This window comes from Delphinapterus leucas, chromosome 14 (genome assembly GCF_059928025.1).
Source record: "Delphinapterus leucas isolate spDelLeu-1000000601 "Yukka" chromosome 14, BTC_Dleu_Yukka2, whole genome shotgun sequence".
Lineage (NCBI taxonomy): Eukaryota > Metazoa > Chordata > Mammalia > Artiodactyla > Monodontidae > Delphinapterus > Delphinapterus leucas.
In genome coordinates, this window is record NC_143142.1 from 8,974,393 (window position 1) to 8,994,121 (window position 19,729).

At 46.5% G+C, this 19,729-nt stretch overlaps 1 protein-coding gene across 1 annotated transcript in view; it reads left to right on the forward strand.

The window, feature by feature from the left end:
• Nucleotides 1-19,729, forward strand: part of CCDC63 (coiled-coil domain containing 63) — a 28,005-nt gene that overhangs the window by 6,632 nt on the left and 1,644 nt on the right. The window contains 9 exon segments of the mRNA XM_022598198.2: nt 2,975-2,998; nt 3,000-3,095; nt 3,508-3,689; nt 4,557-4,700; nt 4,702-4,733; nt 8,280-8,500; nt 11,333-11,407; nt 15,310-15,502; nt 18,659-18,862. Coding sequence (XP_022453906.2) covers nt 2,975-2,998; nt 3,000-3,095; nt 3,508-3,689; nt 4,557-4,700; nt 4,702-4,733; nt 8,280-8,500; nt 11,333-11,407; nt 15,310-15,502; nt 18,659-18,862 — 1,171 coding nt within the window.

Genomic DNA, 19,729 nt, shown 5'->3' on the forward strand with positions numbered 1-19,729 from the left:
ATTACTGGCAATAAGAAAATGTTTTTATCTCATATAACAGGAAGTATAAAGATAATGCAAGCTTCAGGGTTGGTTGATTCAGCAGCTCAATTAGGTTATCAAGGTATTTGTCTTTGTCCTTTGAGGGCAAGACAGCAGCAGCAGTTCCAGGGACCACATCCAGATGGAAAAATACCGTCAGGAGAAGACAGACCATCTCTTCCTATGACTCTCTTAGGAATGAGGAAACTTTTTCCAGATGCTTCCCTACCAGACAGCCAGAGGCTCCAACTGGTTTAGTTTTGCCCATCCCTGAATAAATAAATCATAAGAAGAGTGATTAGAGTTACCATGCTTGGCTTGGATCAGTCTTCTGGGGTGGGATGGGTATTCTTTCCCAGAACACCCATGACGGGTTAACCACCCACCATGTCCACCACAGTACAGTTCTGGCTGTTGTCACCTCTGCCAGCCTCCTGGTTCTGGAACATTCTTCTGTCTTCCGTTAAGCATCTCTTGCTGCCTAAAAACCATCTTTCATCACTTTTCTGTGGGTCTTCCATGACCCTAAATGTATGAGTAGACCAGTGGCCTTCAGAACAGGCTGAGCCTGACAACATGAAGGCTTTGGCCTAACATGTTAAAAATCAGGAGATTTCATGTAAAAATTCAGATATCTGGCTTCTCTTTTAAAAAAAACGGGAAGATCTGGCAATATTGGGCCTGAATTTCCTTGAAGCAACTGTAACTACATAGTGTTGTGGGTGACACTGCCATTCTTTATGTTTTCCTCTCTAACAGATCCCTGACTTTATTCAGTGTGAGCATGTGCCCAGCTAAAAAGCTACATTTCCCATTTTCCCTTGCACCTAAAGGTAGACAATGAAATGTAAGGGGACATCTGTTAGGGGTGTCTGGGAAAGTTTTGCTTTCCAGGTATAGGTCGTACCCTTCATCCATATTGCTTCCTCTTCTTTCCTCCCTGGAACATAACTGTGTGAAGGCTGGTGCAATGGCAGCCATCTTTTGAGGGAGAAGCCAGGTGAATTACAGAGATCTTGTTTTTACCTCCTTGAGTTACTGAACTTAAGCCAGCAGTGTATTATGAGAGAAAGATAAACCATAATTTGTTTAAACCACTGTTAGTTGGGCTTTCTGTAATTTGTAGTTGCATATGTTCCTAATTGATACAAGCTGCTGCCCCTGAAGGAAGGCTGCTGAGATCTGTGCCCATAAAGGCAGAGAGAGTAAATTCTTGTGAGGAAAGCATATGTTTTTTAAAATGCTTCACTTTATTTTATTTTTTATTTTTTGGCCACACCGCACGGCTTGTGGGATCTTAGTTCTTCCACCAGGGATTGAACCCGGGCCCTCAGCAGTGAAAGGGAGGAGTCCTAACCACTGACCGCCAGGGAATTCCCAAGGAAAGCATGTTTTTAGCAAGACCTGAACCTAATTGAACTTAATCATTTTTAGTTGTTGACACTTGAAATTATGAGTCACTCAACGGCCAATGCCCCTTTTTAACAGCAAATATTTGGTAATACCTCCTTTACAATCCTGAAGTGAAATTCATAGATGATATAATCCTTTATCCTTCTTCTTTTAAATCAATATGATGCCATAACTATAATGCAAAGGAAAAATAAAGGAAAGCTACTTATACTAAAATTATATGTATTTCGATACGTGCATGTTTTGGCCTGACTTATCGAGACCGGGGCCAACAAATTGCTCCGCAGAGGCCCTGATAGTAAATATTTTGGCTTTGTGGGCCACACTACTCCACTCTGCCTTCATAGTATGAAAGCAGCCATAGACAACGCAAAGAATGGGCATGGCTGTGTGCCAATAAAACTTTATTTATGAAAACAGGCAGTGGGGGGCTTCCCTGGTGGTCCATTGGGTAAGACTCTGCTCTCCCAATGCAGGGGGCCCGCGTTCGATCCGTGGTTGGGGAACTAGATCCTGCATGCATGCCACGCCTAAGAGTCTACATGCTGTAGCTAAAAAAAAAAAAAAAAGGATCTTGCATGCCGCAATGAAGATCCCACGTGCTGCAAGTAAGACCCAGTGCAACCAAAATAAATAAATAAATATTAAAAAACAAACAAACAAACAAAAAACAGGCAGTGGGGCAGATTTGGCCCAGGGCCTTAGTTTGCAGACCGCCGGTCTAAAAGACATAGTCAGAGGCCAGTATTATTGATATGCAGAATCACTGAAGATTCCACACTGCAGACTGATTTGGGCTTGTTGTATCCACAACTCAAAGATGATGATCCAGGTTGTGCTGGTGTCATGATTTCCAAAATGGTGGCCAACTCTTGGTAAAGTTCCAAACAAATCAACGAACATTCTCTTGATTTATACAGTGACTACATTCCTGGATAATTAAGTGTCTATTAAAACCTGATGAAAAATACTGTGTGTGTATATGTAAAAGACAGTTTGATTCTAGGTACAGAAAATTATAGAGAGGTTCTTCACCTGCCTAATATCCAGAGGGGCACTGGAAAGTCAAAAGGGGTGGAGGACAATTCTTGGATGTTTGGTGCTGTCTTACATGTTGCAGGGTATGTGACATCTCATGACTTGCCATTAAGTGCCACTAGCATCTTCATCATTGCAAGAGCAAAAATCAAAACAAAACAAAACAAAAAACAAAGGCTACAGAAAGCTTCTTGGGGGAATAATGCCATTTCTGCTGGAAACCGTGGCTTTAGGGCCAGGTGAAATTTTCGCCCACAGGTAAGTGAAATTTACATGCACGGGTGAGAGTAAAAACCCTAAGTTGCCTCATTTTGCCCCAAACTGGCTAAGGTTAAGTTGAGTTGAGCATATACCCAAGAGAGAATTAAAATTCCATTCATGGGAAAAGAAAGAACATTGCAGTTTTTGTTTTACCACAGTTGAGTTAGTGAACTGTCACATTTGTACCCATACAGATGTTAACACAGCTGGGTTTTCTCTCTCTCTCTCTTTCTCTTTTCAGATCATTCAGATGGAAAAAAATATATATAAACCAAAGACAGATCTTCTCAAAAATACAGGAGGCCAATAACCCCCAGAAACTGCAAAAACGGATCCACGTTTTAGAAACCCGTTTGCATCTCGTACGTAAGGTGTTCTCTGGGGGAATTCCCTGGTGGTCCAGTGGTTAGGACTCCATGCTTCCACTGTAGAGGGCACGGATTCTATCCCTGGTCGGGGAACTAAGATCCCACGTGCTGCAACGTGACCAAAAAATAAACAAACAAAAAATACTCTGCAAACAACTCTGCCTCCCTTTGCTAAGAGGGAAGAATGATGTCTGTGAAGCCATTAGCAGAACATACTCATCTCATTGGTTGAGTCGGGATAAGGTGAACGATGGTGTGCACACAGGCCAGGCAGCACTCCAACCATTGTTCTGTGGGCCTGGGGTGGGAGGTGAGGGGAAGACCCTTCAACCCTCTGGCTGCCTTCTGGAAGCTTGTCTCATGCCCCAGGAGTGAGCCTTATTTTGAAGCAGAGCCCTCCTTGCAGGTCACTGTACACTTTGACAAGATGCTGACCACCAATGCGAAGCTCCGGAAGGAGATTGAGGACCTACGGTATGAGAAGGCTGCTTATGACAACATCTATGAGCAGATTCACCGGCGCTTGTTGATGCAGAAGAAAACAATGAATATGGCCATCGAGCAGTCTGCACAGGCCTATGAGCAGAGGTGGGCTGGGGGAGAGACCCTGGGGGCAAAGATGTCTCAGCCCCCTGCTGAGCTTCCTACTCTGGTCCACCTTTACCCACTGTGCTTATGTGTTGAGGAACCTGAAATCGTCATCATAATAACTCTGAGTGCTGATTGTGTGTAGGCCAAGCATGATGCTAGATGCTCTGGGTAGTATTTCAACCTTCACAACAGCCCTAGGAGTTATTATCCCCATTTTACAGACCAGAAAATGGAGGCTTAGAGATGCCAAAATACTTACCTGAGATCCAAATAAATGGCAGATGTGGTGGAGTTGCGATTCAAACCCCTGTGCTGTACCATCTCCCCCAGGTGTCCCTGCCTCTAGTCCTAGGGGTCCCTCTCAGTCTGGGCTGTCTCCCGGCTTCACACCTAGAGGGGCAAAAGGCATGCAGCTTAGTGGTGAAGAGTGCAGATTTTGGAGTCAGATCTGGGTTTGAAGCCTGGCTCCATCACTACTACATTGTTGGAGGACCCCTTCAGGTGGTAGTGAGGATTAAATAATATGTGTATATAAGCGAGTGGCTGGGACATAGTACTTGACAAGTGGTGATGATGGTGGTACTAGGGATAATGGTGATGTGTGATGATGCTGATGGTGGTGGTGGTGGTGATACTGATGGTGGTGGTGATGATGATAGAAAATCATTTCCTGAGGGTGGTCTAGAGCTGTCAACTGCTGTCATTCAGGTGAGGAGAGTTGTTCCTCTACTCCCAGAAACCTCCATGATTAAAAGGAGTGATGGTCATTGACCAGGCAGGAAGTCTGTCTGGACTGGTAGGGAGAGGGGAGGAGAAGGAAGGCGCCTCCGGACACTCAGACTCTGTTGTGCCCCCCTCGCCCAGGCTGGAAGCCATGGCTCGAATGGCTGTCATGAAGGACCACCAGCAGAAGGACATCTCTCAGTACAACCTGGAGATCCGAGAGTTGGAGCGTCTCTATGATCATGAAACCAAGCTCACATCCTTCCTACTCATCAAGCTGAATGATCGAGTTTAAGGAGCAGTCCAAAAAGGAAGAAGGTAACGCTTTCCAGGTGTCCTCTTTTCTCTCTCTCTCTCTCTCTCTCTCTCTCTCAACTGAAGGTGCCCGAGTCTCCTTGTAGTAGGTTTGCCAAATTTAGCAAATAAAAATACAAGATGCCATTAAATTTAAATTTCACATAAACAATGAATAAAATTTTAGTCTCATGTAGTATTTGAGACATACTTATACTCAAAAATTATTTGTGGTTTATCTACAATTGGGACATATTTATACTGTTAAAAATATATCATTTGTGTCAGGACTACCCTGGTGGTCCCATGGTTAAGACCCTGTGCTTCCACTGCAGGGGGCAGGGGTTCGATCCCTGGTTGGGAAACTAAGATCCTGCGTGCTGTGCAGTGTGGCCAAAGGAAAAAAATATATATTGTTTGTCTGAGATTCAAATTTAACTGGATGCCTTGGGTTTTATCTGCCACCCATAACCTGTAGGATGTGTCCTCACCCTGTGGCTCTCCTTCCATTGTTTAGAGGAGGAACTTGTGTGTCAGAGGCCCCCAAGACCACCCCCGGGCTGGGTGATTCTCAAAGAGGACTCACAAGACTCAGCAAACATGGCTATGATGTAGGGACACAAAGAAAAATCAGCAAAGAGAAAAGGTGCGTGGGGCGAAGTCCAGAGGAAACCAGGCACAAGCTTCCAGGATCTTCTCCCAGTGGAGTCACACAGGGCATGCTTAATTCCTCCAGCATCTAATTGTGACAACACATGTGAAGAGTCGTCTGCTTGGGGAGCTCATTAGAGACTTGGTGCCCAAGATTCTTACTGGATGCTGGTCACGTAGGCACCCTCTCCCCAGCACATACCAAAATTCCAGCTTCCCAGCAGGAAGGCAGGTGTTCGGCATAAAGCACACTGTCCTTACAGTCTGGGCTCAGGAGCCACACTTACCGTTTAGGAAAGTTTTATATCAGTGTAGGGAGCTGTTCACCATTTAAGTTCCCAGATGAAGGCCAAGGTCCAACCTTGCAAGCAGGCCTTTCTAAGGAGAGCAGTCTCAGGTCTGCTATGTTAACTCTCTCCTCAACAGATTGAAGGGAGAGCCCCTGTGCAGCTGCATTTGTTTTTTTTCTTTCAGCCCCTTCTGTCCCTCCCTACCTTATTTGCAACTGTATGGCTGGAAGTGTTTTTCTGAGAAATCCCATCTCTCACTCTCTAACATTACAAAAACCACCTTTTGGACCTTCTGTCCATCCATCCATCCATCCATCCATCCTTCCATCCTCCATCTATCCATCCATCCATCCACCCATCCATCTTCCATCCTTTATCCATCCATCCTTCCATCCTCCATCCACCCACCCATCCATTTACTGAGCCACTGGCTTATGCCAGCTTCCATTCTCTATGCTTGGCATGCATGGCTTCCATTTAGCCTTCACAACATCTCCAAGAGGCAGACATTATTATTAACACCCCCAGTTGACATATGAGGGCACTGCAGCTGAGAGAGGATACATGGATATAACCAAGGTCCTCTGCAATGTAAGTAACAGATCCAGGACCCCATCCCAAGTGTGTCTGCCCCCCAAAGCCTGAGGTCCTACTACTATCCTCTTCTCTCTCCTAATCCACTGAGTAGCCTCAAGATTCCACTAGGCATCCAAGACCCGAACTGTGCAGTCAATAGGAGTTCTCCCATTCACTGCCACTCCAGTTGACTTGTGCGTCCATCCTTCCTCTTCTCACTGCCTCAGCCTTGTCATCTTTCTCATCACATCTCCTCTAGCAGCTTCTGCTGGGTCTCCCAGCCTCCTCCTGTTCCTGTGACACGGCAGGGGTAAGTTCTTCATGATCAGTTGATTCCTTCCTTCATCCATCCAACCAATGCATTCTTGGTTTTCCAACAAATTTTAATGATCACCTATCCTGAGACAGGCACCATGTTGGGGACCAGAGACAGAGCAGTGATCAAGACAGTGTTAGTCCTTGATATCACGGAGCTTATGTTTTAGATATGGAGACACACAAAAAAACAAGCAAATAGACTAATACAAACACTTCAGGTTGTGATAGAACCTTTGAAGGAAGAAAACAAGGGATTGAGATGGAAAAGTAACAGGGAGACCTCTCTTGGATAGGATGGACAAGGAGGGGCTGTTCAGACTGTGATCTAAAGGATGAAAAGAATCCAGTTGTGCAAGGGTGAGGAATCCAGGCAGAGACAAAGGCCCAGAGGCAGGAACGTGTTAACTGGAGTGTAGACGCAAAGCTGAAGAAACAGGCAGAGGCCACTCCTGCAGGACTGACCATGTGCCAGGAACTAGGCTACATGTTGGGAGACGGTGGGGAGTAAGACAGAGGTCCTGTCCTTCTGGAGCTGAACTTCTGTCAGGGGAGATGACAAATTGGCAAATGCAAAAGTTAATCTGATCTCTCGGGAACCCATGAGCATGATGAAGAAAACAAAACAGGATAATTGACAGAGAGTAACCAGGGGCTGCTTTATCTAGGGTGGTCAGGGTGGGCCTCTTGGAGGAGGTGCTGTTTGGGCAGAGACTTGAATGATAGGAGAGAACCAGCCACATGGAAGACTGGGAGAAGCACATCCCAGGAAGAAGGAATTGCAGGTGTAAAGGCCCTGAGGTGGGAGTGAGGTAGGCATATTTCTAGAACAGAGAGGAGGCCAGTGTGGCTGGAGTGAGTTGATGCCAACAGGAGAGTGGTAGGAGATGAAATTGGAGGGGTGAGGAGGAGCCAGACCACACAGGCCCTTATAGGCTGCACAGGGAGCTCACGCTGATTCTAAGTGTGGTGGGAAGCTATCAGAAGATTTAGGCAGACTAGTGACTGAGTCTGATAGTGACCAGGCACTGAGGGTTAGAGGGGATCAGATCTTAAATGATGCCAAGAAGCTTCAGCTTCATCCCAGGGACAGTAGGGAGCCACAAATGAAAAGGGGTCACGTGGCCAGATGTGCCTAGGAAGACCTAGAAAGATCCTTCCGATCGCCATGTGGAGGCCAAATCAGAGACAAGGCTGGATTCAGGAGAGGTGGGGCTATTGCAGGCATCAGGCTGGGGAGCAAGGCTTGGAGAACTTTCTTTGTTCTAATGCCTTGAATCTGCCAAGCTCTGAGACTGCTTAAGGCCCTCTGCCAAGAGGGCTTCCCCGGCCTTCATCCTGCTCACGTCACCTCCTTCCCTGGCCACGCAGCTACCCCATCACAGCACCTACTACATCTCCTCCATTGCCTGGGCCACAATGGTAATTATTGGATTTCTTTTTCTGTTTACTTGGCTATCTCTTTTTCTTTTCTCTTTGTGGCTGATTCCTCCACTAAAAGCTCTGTGGGGCAGTGATTTTGTAGCTATGGAGCCCAGCACAGCATCTGGAACATAGTAGACAATCAATTAGGTATTCGTGAAGTGGCTAAGGAGGGAAGCTCCCACTCCATCTCATGGGAAAGTCTAGCCCCCTCCCCAGGGCACAATGATAATGCTATGGAGCACATCCTTCCACTGGGCACTACTCTGAGCGGCTTCCCTTTCAGACTCATGGTTGCCAGTTCTTCCTTTTCTAGCTCTCAAGGCAAAGAAACATGGGAAGAAGAACAAGGGTGAGAGTTTTGAGAGCTATGAGGTGGCTCACCTCCGGCTGCTGAAGCTGACAAAGAATGGCAACCTGAATCAGCTCATCGAGGAGTTTCTGGCCAAGGAGGAGAAGAATTTTGCTCAGTTCATGTATGTCACAGAGCTCAACAATGACATCAAGATGATGCACAAGAAGACTGAGAGAATCCAGGTCAGGGCACCTCTTCTTTCCCAGGCCAGGGGCCCGCCTGCTCCCACAGCAGCCTTCCCCAAAGCGGGTTCCTTGGAACACTCCTTGAGATACTCTGCAGAAAAAAGGGCTTCAAGTCAAAAAAGTTTAGGAAATACTATATTCCCCCAGTGTTCTCCCCCCTACATTTTAACCTTCCTGAAATTGGTATTTGTCTTCCAGTTGATACATACACTTAATGTGTTCATGTCCCCTCACCCCCAATAAGTGACATTTAAAATCCATGGTATGTCTTATAATCCAGAGTTCAGTAAACTATAGCCACAGCCAGATATGCCCTTTGGCCTGTTTTTGTACAGTCCATGAGCCAAGAATGGTTTCACATTTTTAAAGGGTTGTAAGGAAACAAAGTATGCAAGACAGACCATATGTGGGCTGCAAAGCCCAAAATATCGACAATCTGGCCCTTTGCCTTAAAAGCTGGCTGACCCCTGTTAATCAACAGCTTCACAGAATTGAGGAGAGATGGTAAACTAATCTTGGAGAGAGTTGATATATATGAGCATAATAAAGGCTCTGACAAATCCTACAGTAAAGAAACTATTTACCTTGTTGAATCCATAATTTCCCAAACTTAATTGGCTCCCTGGACTACTTACTCGGCAGAACACACATAACCAGCCTTTGGAACTGTCTGCACAGGAGAGAGTCTAAACTCCTTAGTGTGACACTCCAATCCCTTCAAAATTTGGCTTCAACCTGCCCCTGCATACTCAGCTCCCATCATGACCCCCAAGGCACTCCTCAGCTGCCAGTCCCAGCTTCGCCCTGCATTTCCCTCCTCTGAGGCTTTCCTCATGCTATTCCCCGCCCCTCCCACTTTTCTTCTGATGCAGTACCGCTCATGAGTCCTGACAGATGTCACCTCCTCTGGGAATTCATTACTCTTTCCTCTGAGGTCCCTGTGCTCAGGGGAGACTGAGGGGAGCCCTTCCTTTTGCAATGTCACTGTTTCCTGAATGTGGGGCCATGTGCAAGTAGATATGCCTGTGGGAAAATGTAATTCAGAAAAATATAAGGAAAAAGTACAGGTCACCAAAATATCACCACTCAGAGATACTGCCAATAAATATTTTGGTGACATTGCTTTACGAAGGCAGTGTGCACTTAAGCATGTGTCCCTGCGCGTGCACACACACACATACATACACACACTCCCCTAGATGCCCACTTATAGTACTGGGTGTATACTAGATAGTTCGTGCTGTTTAATAAACTTTTTTCTTCAACAATTCATCATAGATACTGCCCAACATCTTCTATGTTCTTTTCAGTGGCTTCTGGAGACCCTAGATGCTCTGTGGTAGTATCACAAAATTCTTCTTAAAAGAACAGATTCCCCAGGCCCTATCCCATACCTACAAACCTAGATTCTCTGAGAATAAGCCAGGAATCTGCATTTAAACCATATATTTTAAAAAATTTATTAATTAATTTATTTTTGGCTGCATTGGGTCTTCGTTGAGGTGCGCGGGCTTCTCATTGTGGTGGCTTCTCTTGTTGCAGAGCACGGGCTCTAGGCACGCGGGCTTCAGTAGTTGTGGCACGTGGGCTCAGTAGTTTTGGCTCACGGGCTCCAGAGTTCAGGCTCAGCACTTTCAGCGCATGGGCCTAGCTGCTCCGCGGCATGTGGGATCTTCCGGGACCAGGGCTCAAACCTGTGTCCCCTGCATTGGCAGGAAGACTCCCAGCCACTGTGCCACCAGGGAAGCCCTAAACCATATTTTAATTTGAGACCCTTTCCCCCCAACAATGTAAATGTACCATCGTTTACTTAACCGATCCCCAACCGGTAGACATGTAGGTTGTCCCTAACGGAGATTACAGATAATAGCACAAGGGACAGCCTTGAGTGGCCACCTTGCCCACATGTCCTATTGTTTCCATGGGACAGACTCCTAGGGATGGTATTGCCCCATCAAAAGGTGCTTGCTGGGCTTCCCTGGTGGCGCAGTGGTTGAGAGTCCGCCTGCTGATGCAGGGGACACGGGTTCATGCCCCGGTCCGGGAGGATCCCACATGCTGTGGAGCGGCTGGGCCCGTGAGCCATGGCCGCTGGGCCTGCATGTCCGGAGCCTGTGCTCCGCAACGGGAGAGGCCACAACAGTGAGAGGCCCGCATACCGCAAAAAAAAAAAAGGGTGCTTGCCTTTTACATTTGGACACACTGTTCTAGCCCAGGAGTTCTCAAATCTAGTCCCTGGACCAGCAGCATCTCCTGGGAACTTGCGAGAAATGCACATTCGTGGGCCTCACGCAGACATACTGAATCAGAACCTCTGGTGTGGGGCCTGGATATCTGTGTTTTCACAAACCCCCAGGTGATTCTGATTCATGCTAGAGCTTGAGAACCCCTGCTCTGGAGCTGCCCGTCCATTACCATAACCATCAGCTACATGGGGCGACTTAAGTTTAAATCAATTTAAATTAAATTAAAAAATGAGTTCCTCAGTGAGACTAGCCACATTGCAAGTGCTCTGTGCCCATGTGTGGCTAGTGGCTGCAGTGCTGGACGGCACAGATAGAACATTGCCACCATTGCAGCAAATCCTACTGATTATACACAATTCTCCAGAAAGGATGAACCACCAACCTGCTCATGCCTACATCCTCCTTTTAATTCAGAAACATCAGAAAGAACCTCCATGGACATAAGAGGGGTCCAGGGGTTCTGGGGCTACTTGAAATGGATAATTTAAATCCTCACCAACGCCTCGAGGAATTGGCTTATTTTTAGGTATGTTGGGCAGGGGAGCACTTGCTTTTCCTTATGGTCTGGTTCTCTCCTGAGCAGAATGAGGTTATCCGCTCGCAATCCCAGCAGAAATCATCACATGAGGACAACCGCTCCATCCTGAGACAGCTGGAGGTAAGACCAGGGTGGGGAGGGAGGGATGCAGGAGTCTCCATTGTCTGTCAGGTGACCTGTCAGTTGGTTCTCAGGAGGAGGAAGATGTCTGCCCCATGACTATCTACTGGCCTGGGTCATGTCTTGACATGTCCCGACCTTTTGTTACAGGCAGCCTCTGCTACAGATCTTGCTGCAGAATTTTGTCCCTGAGGCTCTCTTTGTCCATTTTAAAGACTCTCCCACTTCAGGGAGCCTATCTCAGGCCCTTGTGCCTATAATTTCATCCCAGGCTGGTAAATTCCAGACAGATCTCTGCCTCAGTCTTTTATTCTCTTTCCCCCTTGTCCTGGCTGTGGCCTGTTCTCAATCAATAATAGTAATTACAAACATTTCCTGAGCCATTACTACATACTAGGCACTGGGCTAAGTGCTTTGTTTGCATTATCTCATTTAATCCTCACAACAGCTCTGTGAGGTAGGTGATATGATCTATTTTACAGATGAGGAAACTGAGGTTCAGGGAAGTAATCGCCAACATCTTGGAGCTGGGATACTGCATGAGCTTTGCATTGCATTCAGCTGCTAATAATAGGGACCCAAAATAACAGTGGCCTAAGCAATAGAAGTTTATTTACTTTGTTAAAACATAAATCTGGAGATAAACACTTCAGGGCTGGTCATTATGTCATCAGTAACCCAGGCTTCTCCTTTCAGTTTTTCCATCTTTAGTGTGTGGCTTACATTCTCAAGGATGCCTCATGGTTGTATTATGGCTGCCAATGGCCCACCCATCACATACACATTCCAAGCAGAAAGAAAGTAGGGAAGGAAAAAAAGGCCTTGCTAATTGAGTTAGTCAGCTTAAAAGTTTTTTCCCTGAATTCTCAGCCAGTGACTTCTGTATCTATATCTCACTGGCCATCCCTATTGCAAAGGAGGGTTGGAGATATAACTTTTAGCAGGCACATTGCCACCCCAAATACAATCAGCATTTTGCTATTAAGGTATAAAGGGAGAATAGATAGCAAATGTCTGGCAAAGATATGAACCAGAGAGTTTGACTGCAAAGCCCTGTTCTAATCCAGTAGTTCCTGGCCCAGGAACTACAATCCTTGGTCATTTCCCTTCCTTTCTCTGTGGCTTATTTCTACTCTTGGCATGCAGGTGGCAGAAAGGGTTGGCCATGCCATTCTCTCATGCGCCACTGGAGGGCAGCAAAGTACCTCTCAGGCTCAGCAACCTCTCCCAGGACTCTGGAATGGGGAATGTAGACTTGCAGGCAGGGCCCAAGTTCAAGGAGACTCTCCTTAAGTTGGACACATGCTTGGCGTCCCACATCCTTGGCTTTGAGTCATCCAGTGTCCAAATGCTTCCTTGGGGTTGGGACTTGTGCTGTTCTGCCTCTTGGGGTTTTGAAGGCCTAAAGGGGGACACAGTTTGGGAAGGCTGACCAGGCAACCCCAAGCATCTCCCCCTGAAGACCTCTGCCTGAAGTCCTCCAGCAGCTCTTTGTTCCTTTGGCTTTAGTAGGAACTCCTGGAACCTCTTTTCAAATGCAAATACTCTAAGCGAGAGAATTTGTCTTAATAGCAATGGGCTCACTTAGAACCCACTTTTCTTACCCCCCTGCTAAAGATCGCTTCCATCTCCTCTACTCTTGGAACCTTTCCACTTAACTTCCATTTCATCCTCCCCTCTGGGAGAAGTGGTGAGACCAGTCCTTTAATGGGAGGGTTTTGCATAGGAGTTAAGCAACCAGGCCCTGGGAACAAATGCTTAGGTATGACTCCCAGAAGAGTCGCTTCCTGGCTGTGTGACTTTGAGAAAGTGACTTAACCTCTCTGAGGCTCCGTGTCTCACCTGTAAAGTGGGGATAAAAATTGTACTCACTTTGTAGGGCCGTGAAGATTGAATAAGATACTGCAATGTACACGCTTGGCACAGTGCAGGGCAGAGAGCTATATAGCTATCATTATTGTTGTTGTTTATCCTGTAAGTCAATAAAACCTCAAATCACCATCATCTTGTTACCAAATAATTGTCCAAATAAAGAGTTGTGCCCATGGTCAGGTATTAGACAACTCAATACAGAGGAGCTAAACACAAGTTCACTTTTCTTCTCTGACCTCAATATTCCTCATCTGAAAACTGGGGCAGTTGTGAGGATAAGTTAAGATGATGTGTGTAATATGCCTGGAACATTTTAGGTGCTGGACATGTGTTGTCACTGTCACATCAGGCTTTAAGAAATGTTTTTAATCATGTGATCTTTTTTTTTTTTTTTTGGCCATGCCGCGCAGCTTGTAGGATCTTAGTTCCGTGACCAGGGATCGAACTCGTGCCCTCTGCAGTGGAAGCACAGAGTCCTAACCACTGGACCGCCAGGGAATTCTCAACCATGTGATCTTTTAATGCACCTTTAGAATGGGGGGGGCTCTTGCTGTCATATGAGGAAATGCAGCCCTGGGAACTGAATATTCCAGTGTTTGGGATGGAGGAAGCTGCCTGGTGTGGTGGTTGAGAGACAGTTCAAACCATGGCTTCCCTCTCCTGGCTGTATTCCTTAGAGCCTCAGTTTCCTCACCTGGAAAATGGGGATGTAAATAGGGCCCTTTGGGATCTTTATTTGGAATGGTCCGTACGGAGCTGGTGGGAACAAGGCTGGTCCTTCCAGGGCCCAGTTCACCTTTGCAAGCTGAGAACTCAGAGGGACAGGCAGGAAGCCACTGAAGCACTCATCCCAGAGCAGCGATTCTCAGTTTGGGCTGCAAGTCAGAATCACCTCGGAGGCTTTAAAATTCCTGATGCCTAGGCTGCATCCCAGACCAAGATGTCTAAATCTCTGAGGCTAGAGTTTGGGCAGCAAATGTTTAAACACTCCCACGTGATACCAATATGAAGCCAAAACTGTGATCCAGTGGACTCACAGAGGTTCTCAAATTTTATCATGCATCAGGATCACCTGCATTAAATACAGATTGCCAGACCCACCCCCAGAGCCTCTGATTCATTCCGTCTGGACTGGATCCCAGGAATCTGCATTTCTAACAAGTTCCCTGGTGAAACTGATGCTGCTTGTCCTGGAACCCCACTTTGAGAACCACTGTGCTCTAATGTGATTTAAACTGAGTGGTGAAATTGGTTTGTTGGATTGCAACCAGCATTTAAAAATAACAAGAGGGCTTCCCTGGTGGCGCAGTGGTTGAGAGTCCGCCTGCCGATGCAGGGGACGCAGGTTCGTGCCCCGGTCCTGGAGGATCCCACGTGCCGCGGAGTGGCTGGGCCTGTGGGCCATGGCCGCTGGGCCTGTGCATCCAGAGCCTGTGCTCCGCAGGGGGAGAGGCCACAGCGGTGAGAGGCCCGCGTACCGCAAAAAAAAACCCAAAAAACAAGATAGAATAGAACAGAACAGAATGGAAAATACTAGAACACACAATAAGAATATGATTTGTGAATCTATAATTTCATTTGATTAGATAAATATATAAAAATACACACACGTATATAAGTATTGGGCTGCAATGTAAAATATATTCCTTCCTGTGGGCCATTTTTTAAAAATGAGTCACCAGCTTTTTAAAAATACTGTAATCCAGTACACATGTAGACACACATACACATACGTAAGGAAACAAAACTTACATTAAACAATAACTACCCTCACTACCTGCAATGCATGTTAGTATTTTCTCTTCCTTTCTTTTCTGATCATTTTATTTCATTTTTTAAAAAAATGTGGGTTGAGGCCAATTTAATGATTAAATTGATCTCACACCCCTTTAGAGGTTTGCAAACCTGCACTTTGGAGATCCTGGCTCCAGAGGGTCCTAAATCCTCATCGCCAGCAAAAGCTTTCATGTGAGGGCTGAGCCCAGGGTGGTGACCTGGCTGACCTGGATGGGAATTGGGGTCTGCCACAGGAGAAACTAAAGAAGACCATGGAGCAGGCAGATATGTATGAGAACAACTACAAGGAGATCAACAAGACCTTGGAGTATCTCAAGAACTCGGTTGAGAATCTGTTTAAGAAGATAAATTGTGATGCCACCAAGATCCTGGTACAGTTAGGGGAGACAGGGAAAATCACTGATACCAACCTCCCACAGTACTTTGGTGAGTCGAGCTGGGGTAGCAACCATTTCCAGAGATTTCTATGACCAGACCCAAGGACTTGTTCTTTTGGAGGTAGTGAGCCTGGTGGTGAAGCATATGGGCACTAAAGCCAGCTTGGCTGGGTTCAACTCTTGGTTCTACTCTTACTAGCTGTGTGACTTTGGGCAACTTTCTGCACCTCTCTGTGCTTTAGTTTTTTCATCCCAAAAAATATTGGGAGGATTAAATAAATGAGTAGTTCTTAGAGAAATAGTACATGATCATCTCAATAGATGCAGAAGGAAGTATTTGACATAATTCAACATCCATTCATGATAAAAACTCTCAACAAACTACAACTAGAAGGAAACTTTCTTACCTGATAAAGGGCATCTACAAAAACACCTACAGCTAACCTCATACTTAATGGTGAAAAAACTGTATGTTTTTCTTCTAAGATCAGGAACAAGGCAAAGATGTTTGCTCTCGCAACTCCTATTCAATATTGTGTTGGTGGTCCTCGATAAGGAAATAAGACGATAAAAAGTAATGAAAGGCATTTAGATTGGAAAAGAAGAAATAAAGGGCTCAGAGCAGTGCCTGGCATGTAGCAAATGCCTATTAACTATAACACACATTTCTAGGCATAGGCCTTGAACTCAGGATAGAGAGGGAGGATGCACCTACAGAGATCATGACAATTTAGAATGAATGGCTTCCACTACTCTTAGAATAAAATGTAAGGCTCTTAATACAATCTGTTTTTGAGAGGCTCCCAAGACACCTCCCTCCCACCAGTTTCAGTGATTCACTAGGAGGGCTCCTGGATTCAGCATATAGTCATATTCATGGCCCTGATTTATTATAGCAAAAGGATACAAAGCAAAATCAGCAAAGGAAAAAGGGGCTTGGGATGAAGTCTGGAGGAAACCAGGAGCAAGCTTCCAAGGTTCCTCTTCCAGTGGGTTCACACAGAATGAGCTTAATTCCTCCAGCAGTGGGTTGTGACAAGACAAGTGAAATGTTGTCAACCAGAGAAGCTCACTGGATACTCATTGCCCAGGGTTTGGATTGGGGGCTCATCATAGAGGCACCTCCAGCATGACACATACCCAAATTCCAGACTCCCAGAAAGAATAGTGAGTATTCAGCATAAATCACATTTTTTATACCACAGTTTAAGCATGATGAGCCACTCTTTTAACAGTTAATGGTAGTGGGGACCTTCCTGAAATTCAAATTCCCTGATGCTATCCAAGGGCCAATCTGGTAAGCAGCCCTTTCTAAGAGCAGTCAGGCTTTGCTGCGTTAACTCTTTCTTACCCACAGCCTATCAGGTTCTTTATAGCCTGGCCCCTACTTAACATTTTTCATCATCTCTTGTCCTGCTCTCCCTCCTTTCTCACCACATTCAGCCACAGTGCTCTCCTCTCTGTATTTTCTTTTTTTTTTGTTTGCGGTACGCGGGCCTCTCACTGTTGTGGCCTCTCCCGTTGCGGAGCACAGGCTCCGGACGCGCAGGCTCAGCGGCCATGGCTCACGGGCCCAGCTGCTCCGTGGCATATGGGATCCTCCCGGACCGGGGCACGAACCCGTGTCCCCTGCATCGGCAGGCGGACTCTCAACCACTGCGCCACCAGGGAAGCCCCTCCTCTCTGTATTTTCAAATCCCTCCCCCAACTCATCCCCGCCACAGGGCCTTTGCATGGGCGGTTCCTGGGATACTCATCCCATGCCCAGTTCCTCCTCATTCTCAGATCTCAGTTTAAATGCCCTCCCTCCAGCAAGGCCTCCCTCTGCTGCCCCATATGAAGCTGGTCCTCCCCTACCCACTATTATTCACTCTTACAGCAGTCCTATTATTTAATACTCACCCAGTTTGTCTCTATGTACAGGTAATTCTCATTATCTGAATCTGTGAGGTTCTTGAGATCCAATAGCAAGGTTCAGATGCAAATCTTTTTGGTTCCTGACTTTCAGAGAGAATAGAAACGGTATGGGTTGTGTGAATTTTTTTCAAAAAAATTGTCCAGATCCAGTAGTTACTGAATTCAGATAATAGGCATCTGGATAGTGAGGGATACGTGTATTTATTTGCTGAACTTGCCTTTCTCTCCGTCCCCCCATTCATACTGAAGCTTATGAGCTTCATCAGGACAGGGACTGCATCTCTGTTATTGTTTATCATCATTTTGTTTTTCTTCCATGCATTGTAGCACCATGCCTGGCATGATAGGCATCCAATAATAATTTGTGGAATGAATGAAGAAATGAATGAATGAATTATTCTGGTGACTCCATGAGGCTATGAAACACGGTGGGAAGGGCAGCTCCCTCAAACTCAGAGACAGCACTGAGGAAAAAACCATAGTTTAAGGCAGAGCTTGCCCAGGGCTCCCAATTTTTAGTGTAACCCAGTGGTCCTCAATCTTCTTTTCATTATTGTCCCCTAAGGAGCCTTTTTATTTTTTTATTTAATTAGAAATTTTTAAAAAAAATTATTTATTTATTTTTGGCTGTGTTGGGTCTTTGTTGCTGCACGTGGGCTTTCTCTAGTTGCGGAGAACAGGGGCTACTCTTTGTTGTAGTGCGCGGGCTTCTCATTGCTGTGGCTTCTCTTGTTGCAGAGCACTGGCTCTAGGTGTGCGGGTGTCAGTAGTTGCAGTGTGTGGGCTCAGTAGTTGTGGCTCACGGGCTCTAGAGTTCAGGCTCAGTAGTTGTGCCGTATGGACTTAGTTGCTCTGCGGCATGTGGGATCTTCCCGGACCAGGGCTTGAACCCGTGTCCCCTGCCTTGGCAGGAGGATTCTCAACCACTGTGCCACCAGGGAAGCCCTAAGGAGCCTTTTTAGACATTCTTTTCCCAACTGCTCCGCCTTGTGGAATTTTAATACAGTTCATATACCATATAACTGTTTACATCTTGTATGTATATCTGTACTTTATATATTAAAGAGTCAGATTATTTTTGCTTCTCAAGAACCAAATTGTGCCCTCTAGGGAACGTGTGATGTAACCCAAGAGAAAGCCTTGTCTTTATAGGAGCTCATGACCTGCTCCACTTCCTGTTGCTACCATTCATCTCCAGCAGGGGGCGCAACCTCTAGCCCCCCCACCCCCCCACCCCCGGGACTCCCGTCTCCCAGCAGCCCTCTTGGTTCTGTTTATTTTTTTCCAGCCATCATTGAAAAGAAGACCAACGACCTGCTGCTGTTAGAATCCTACAAGCGGATCATGGAAATGGAAGTGGCGGAGATGGACGTCCCACCACCCTTCATCAACCCCTTCTGGGGTGGCTGTGCCCTCCTGAAGCCTGCAGAACCCATCAAGGTCATCCCCCCAGTGCTCGGGGCTGACCCCTTTAGTGACAGGTTGGATGAAGGTGAGTTCTTTCTTCCCGGACTTCTCTTTCTACTGCGCAATGACTCGGCCATAGATTCTGAAGTTTAGTTATCCTGGGTACTTTAAAAAAATTGCAACAACTTTGTGACCATTTGATGAACCTTAAAATGTGTAAAATTTCCAGGTTGTCAAGTTATGGGCACAGGAGATTCCCTGATCCCGGCTCCCACCTTCACCCTATGCTCTTGAGACTCGCTCCTCCATCTGTGACCTCCTTTCCGCAGCCCCATCCACATCCCCCAACCCCGTGGTTGAAGCGCCCGAGACGGTTCACGCCAGAGCTGAACTGTGGCCCTGCGGGCGCCTGCACATTGATCTTTGCTTTTGGAGGCTGAAGCTCATGATACTCCCCCTCGTGGGGGTCTGCCCTTCTCTCCGAAGGTGGGGATATAATCAGCCCCCCATGGTTTTTGGAGGGCAGTTTGGCAACACGTTCGGGAAGCCTGAGAAATGGTTATGTTACTGAGCCAGTTTCGGTTTTTGCGATATGCAGCAAGCCAAACGCTGAGAGTGGAGGGTTGCAGCTGAGAGGGGGGGTTATTCACAAGGCAGCGAAGCGAGGAGATGAGATGGGAGAACAAACGTCCAAAATCCACCTCCCTGAAAGCAAGGGGCTCGGGTATTTATGGGATAAAGAATAAAGAAGCAGGGTGGTCCGAGGCGTGGGGAGTGTGAGGAAAGGCAATTGGAAAATGGTGCGGTAATCGTGGTTCTGTGCCGGTGTAACTAAGCTGTGGGCCTCTGCATGTTCAAGAGGTCATCCAGTGACACTCGCACGTGCCCAGTTAAAGGATTGGTGGTTCCTTCCAGTGGTAACCAGCTCACCTAGAACTAGACATAGCTGAAT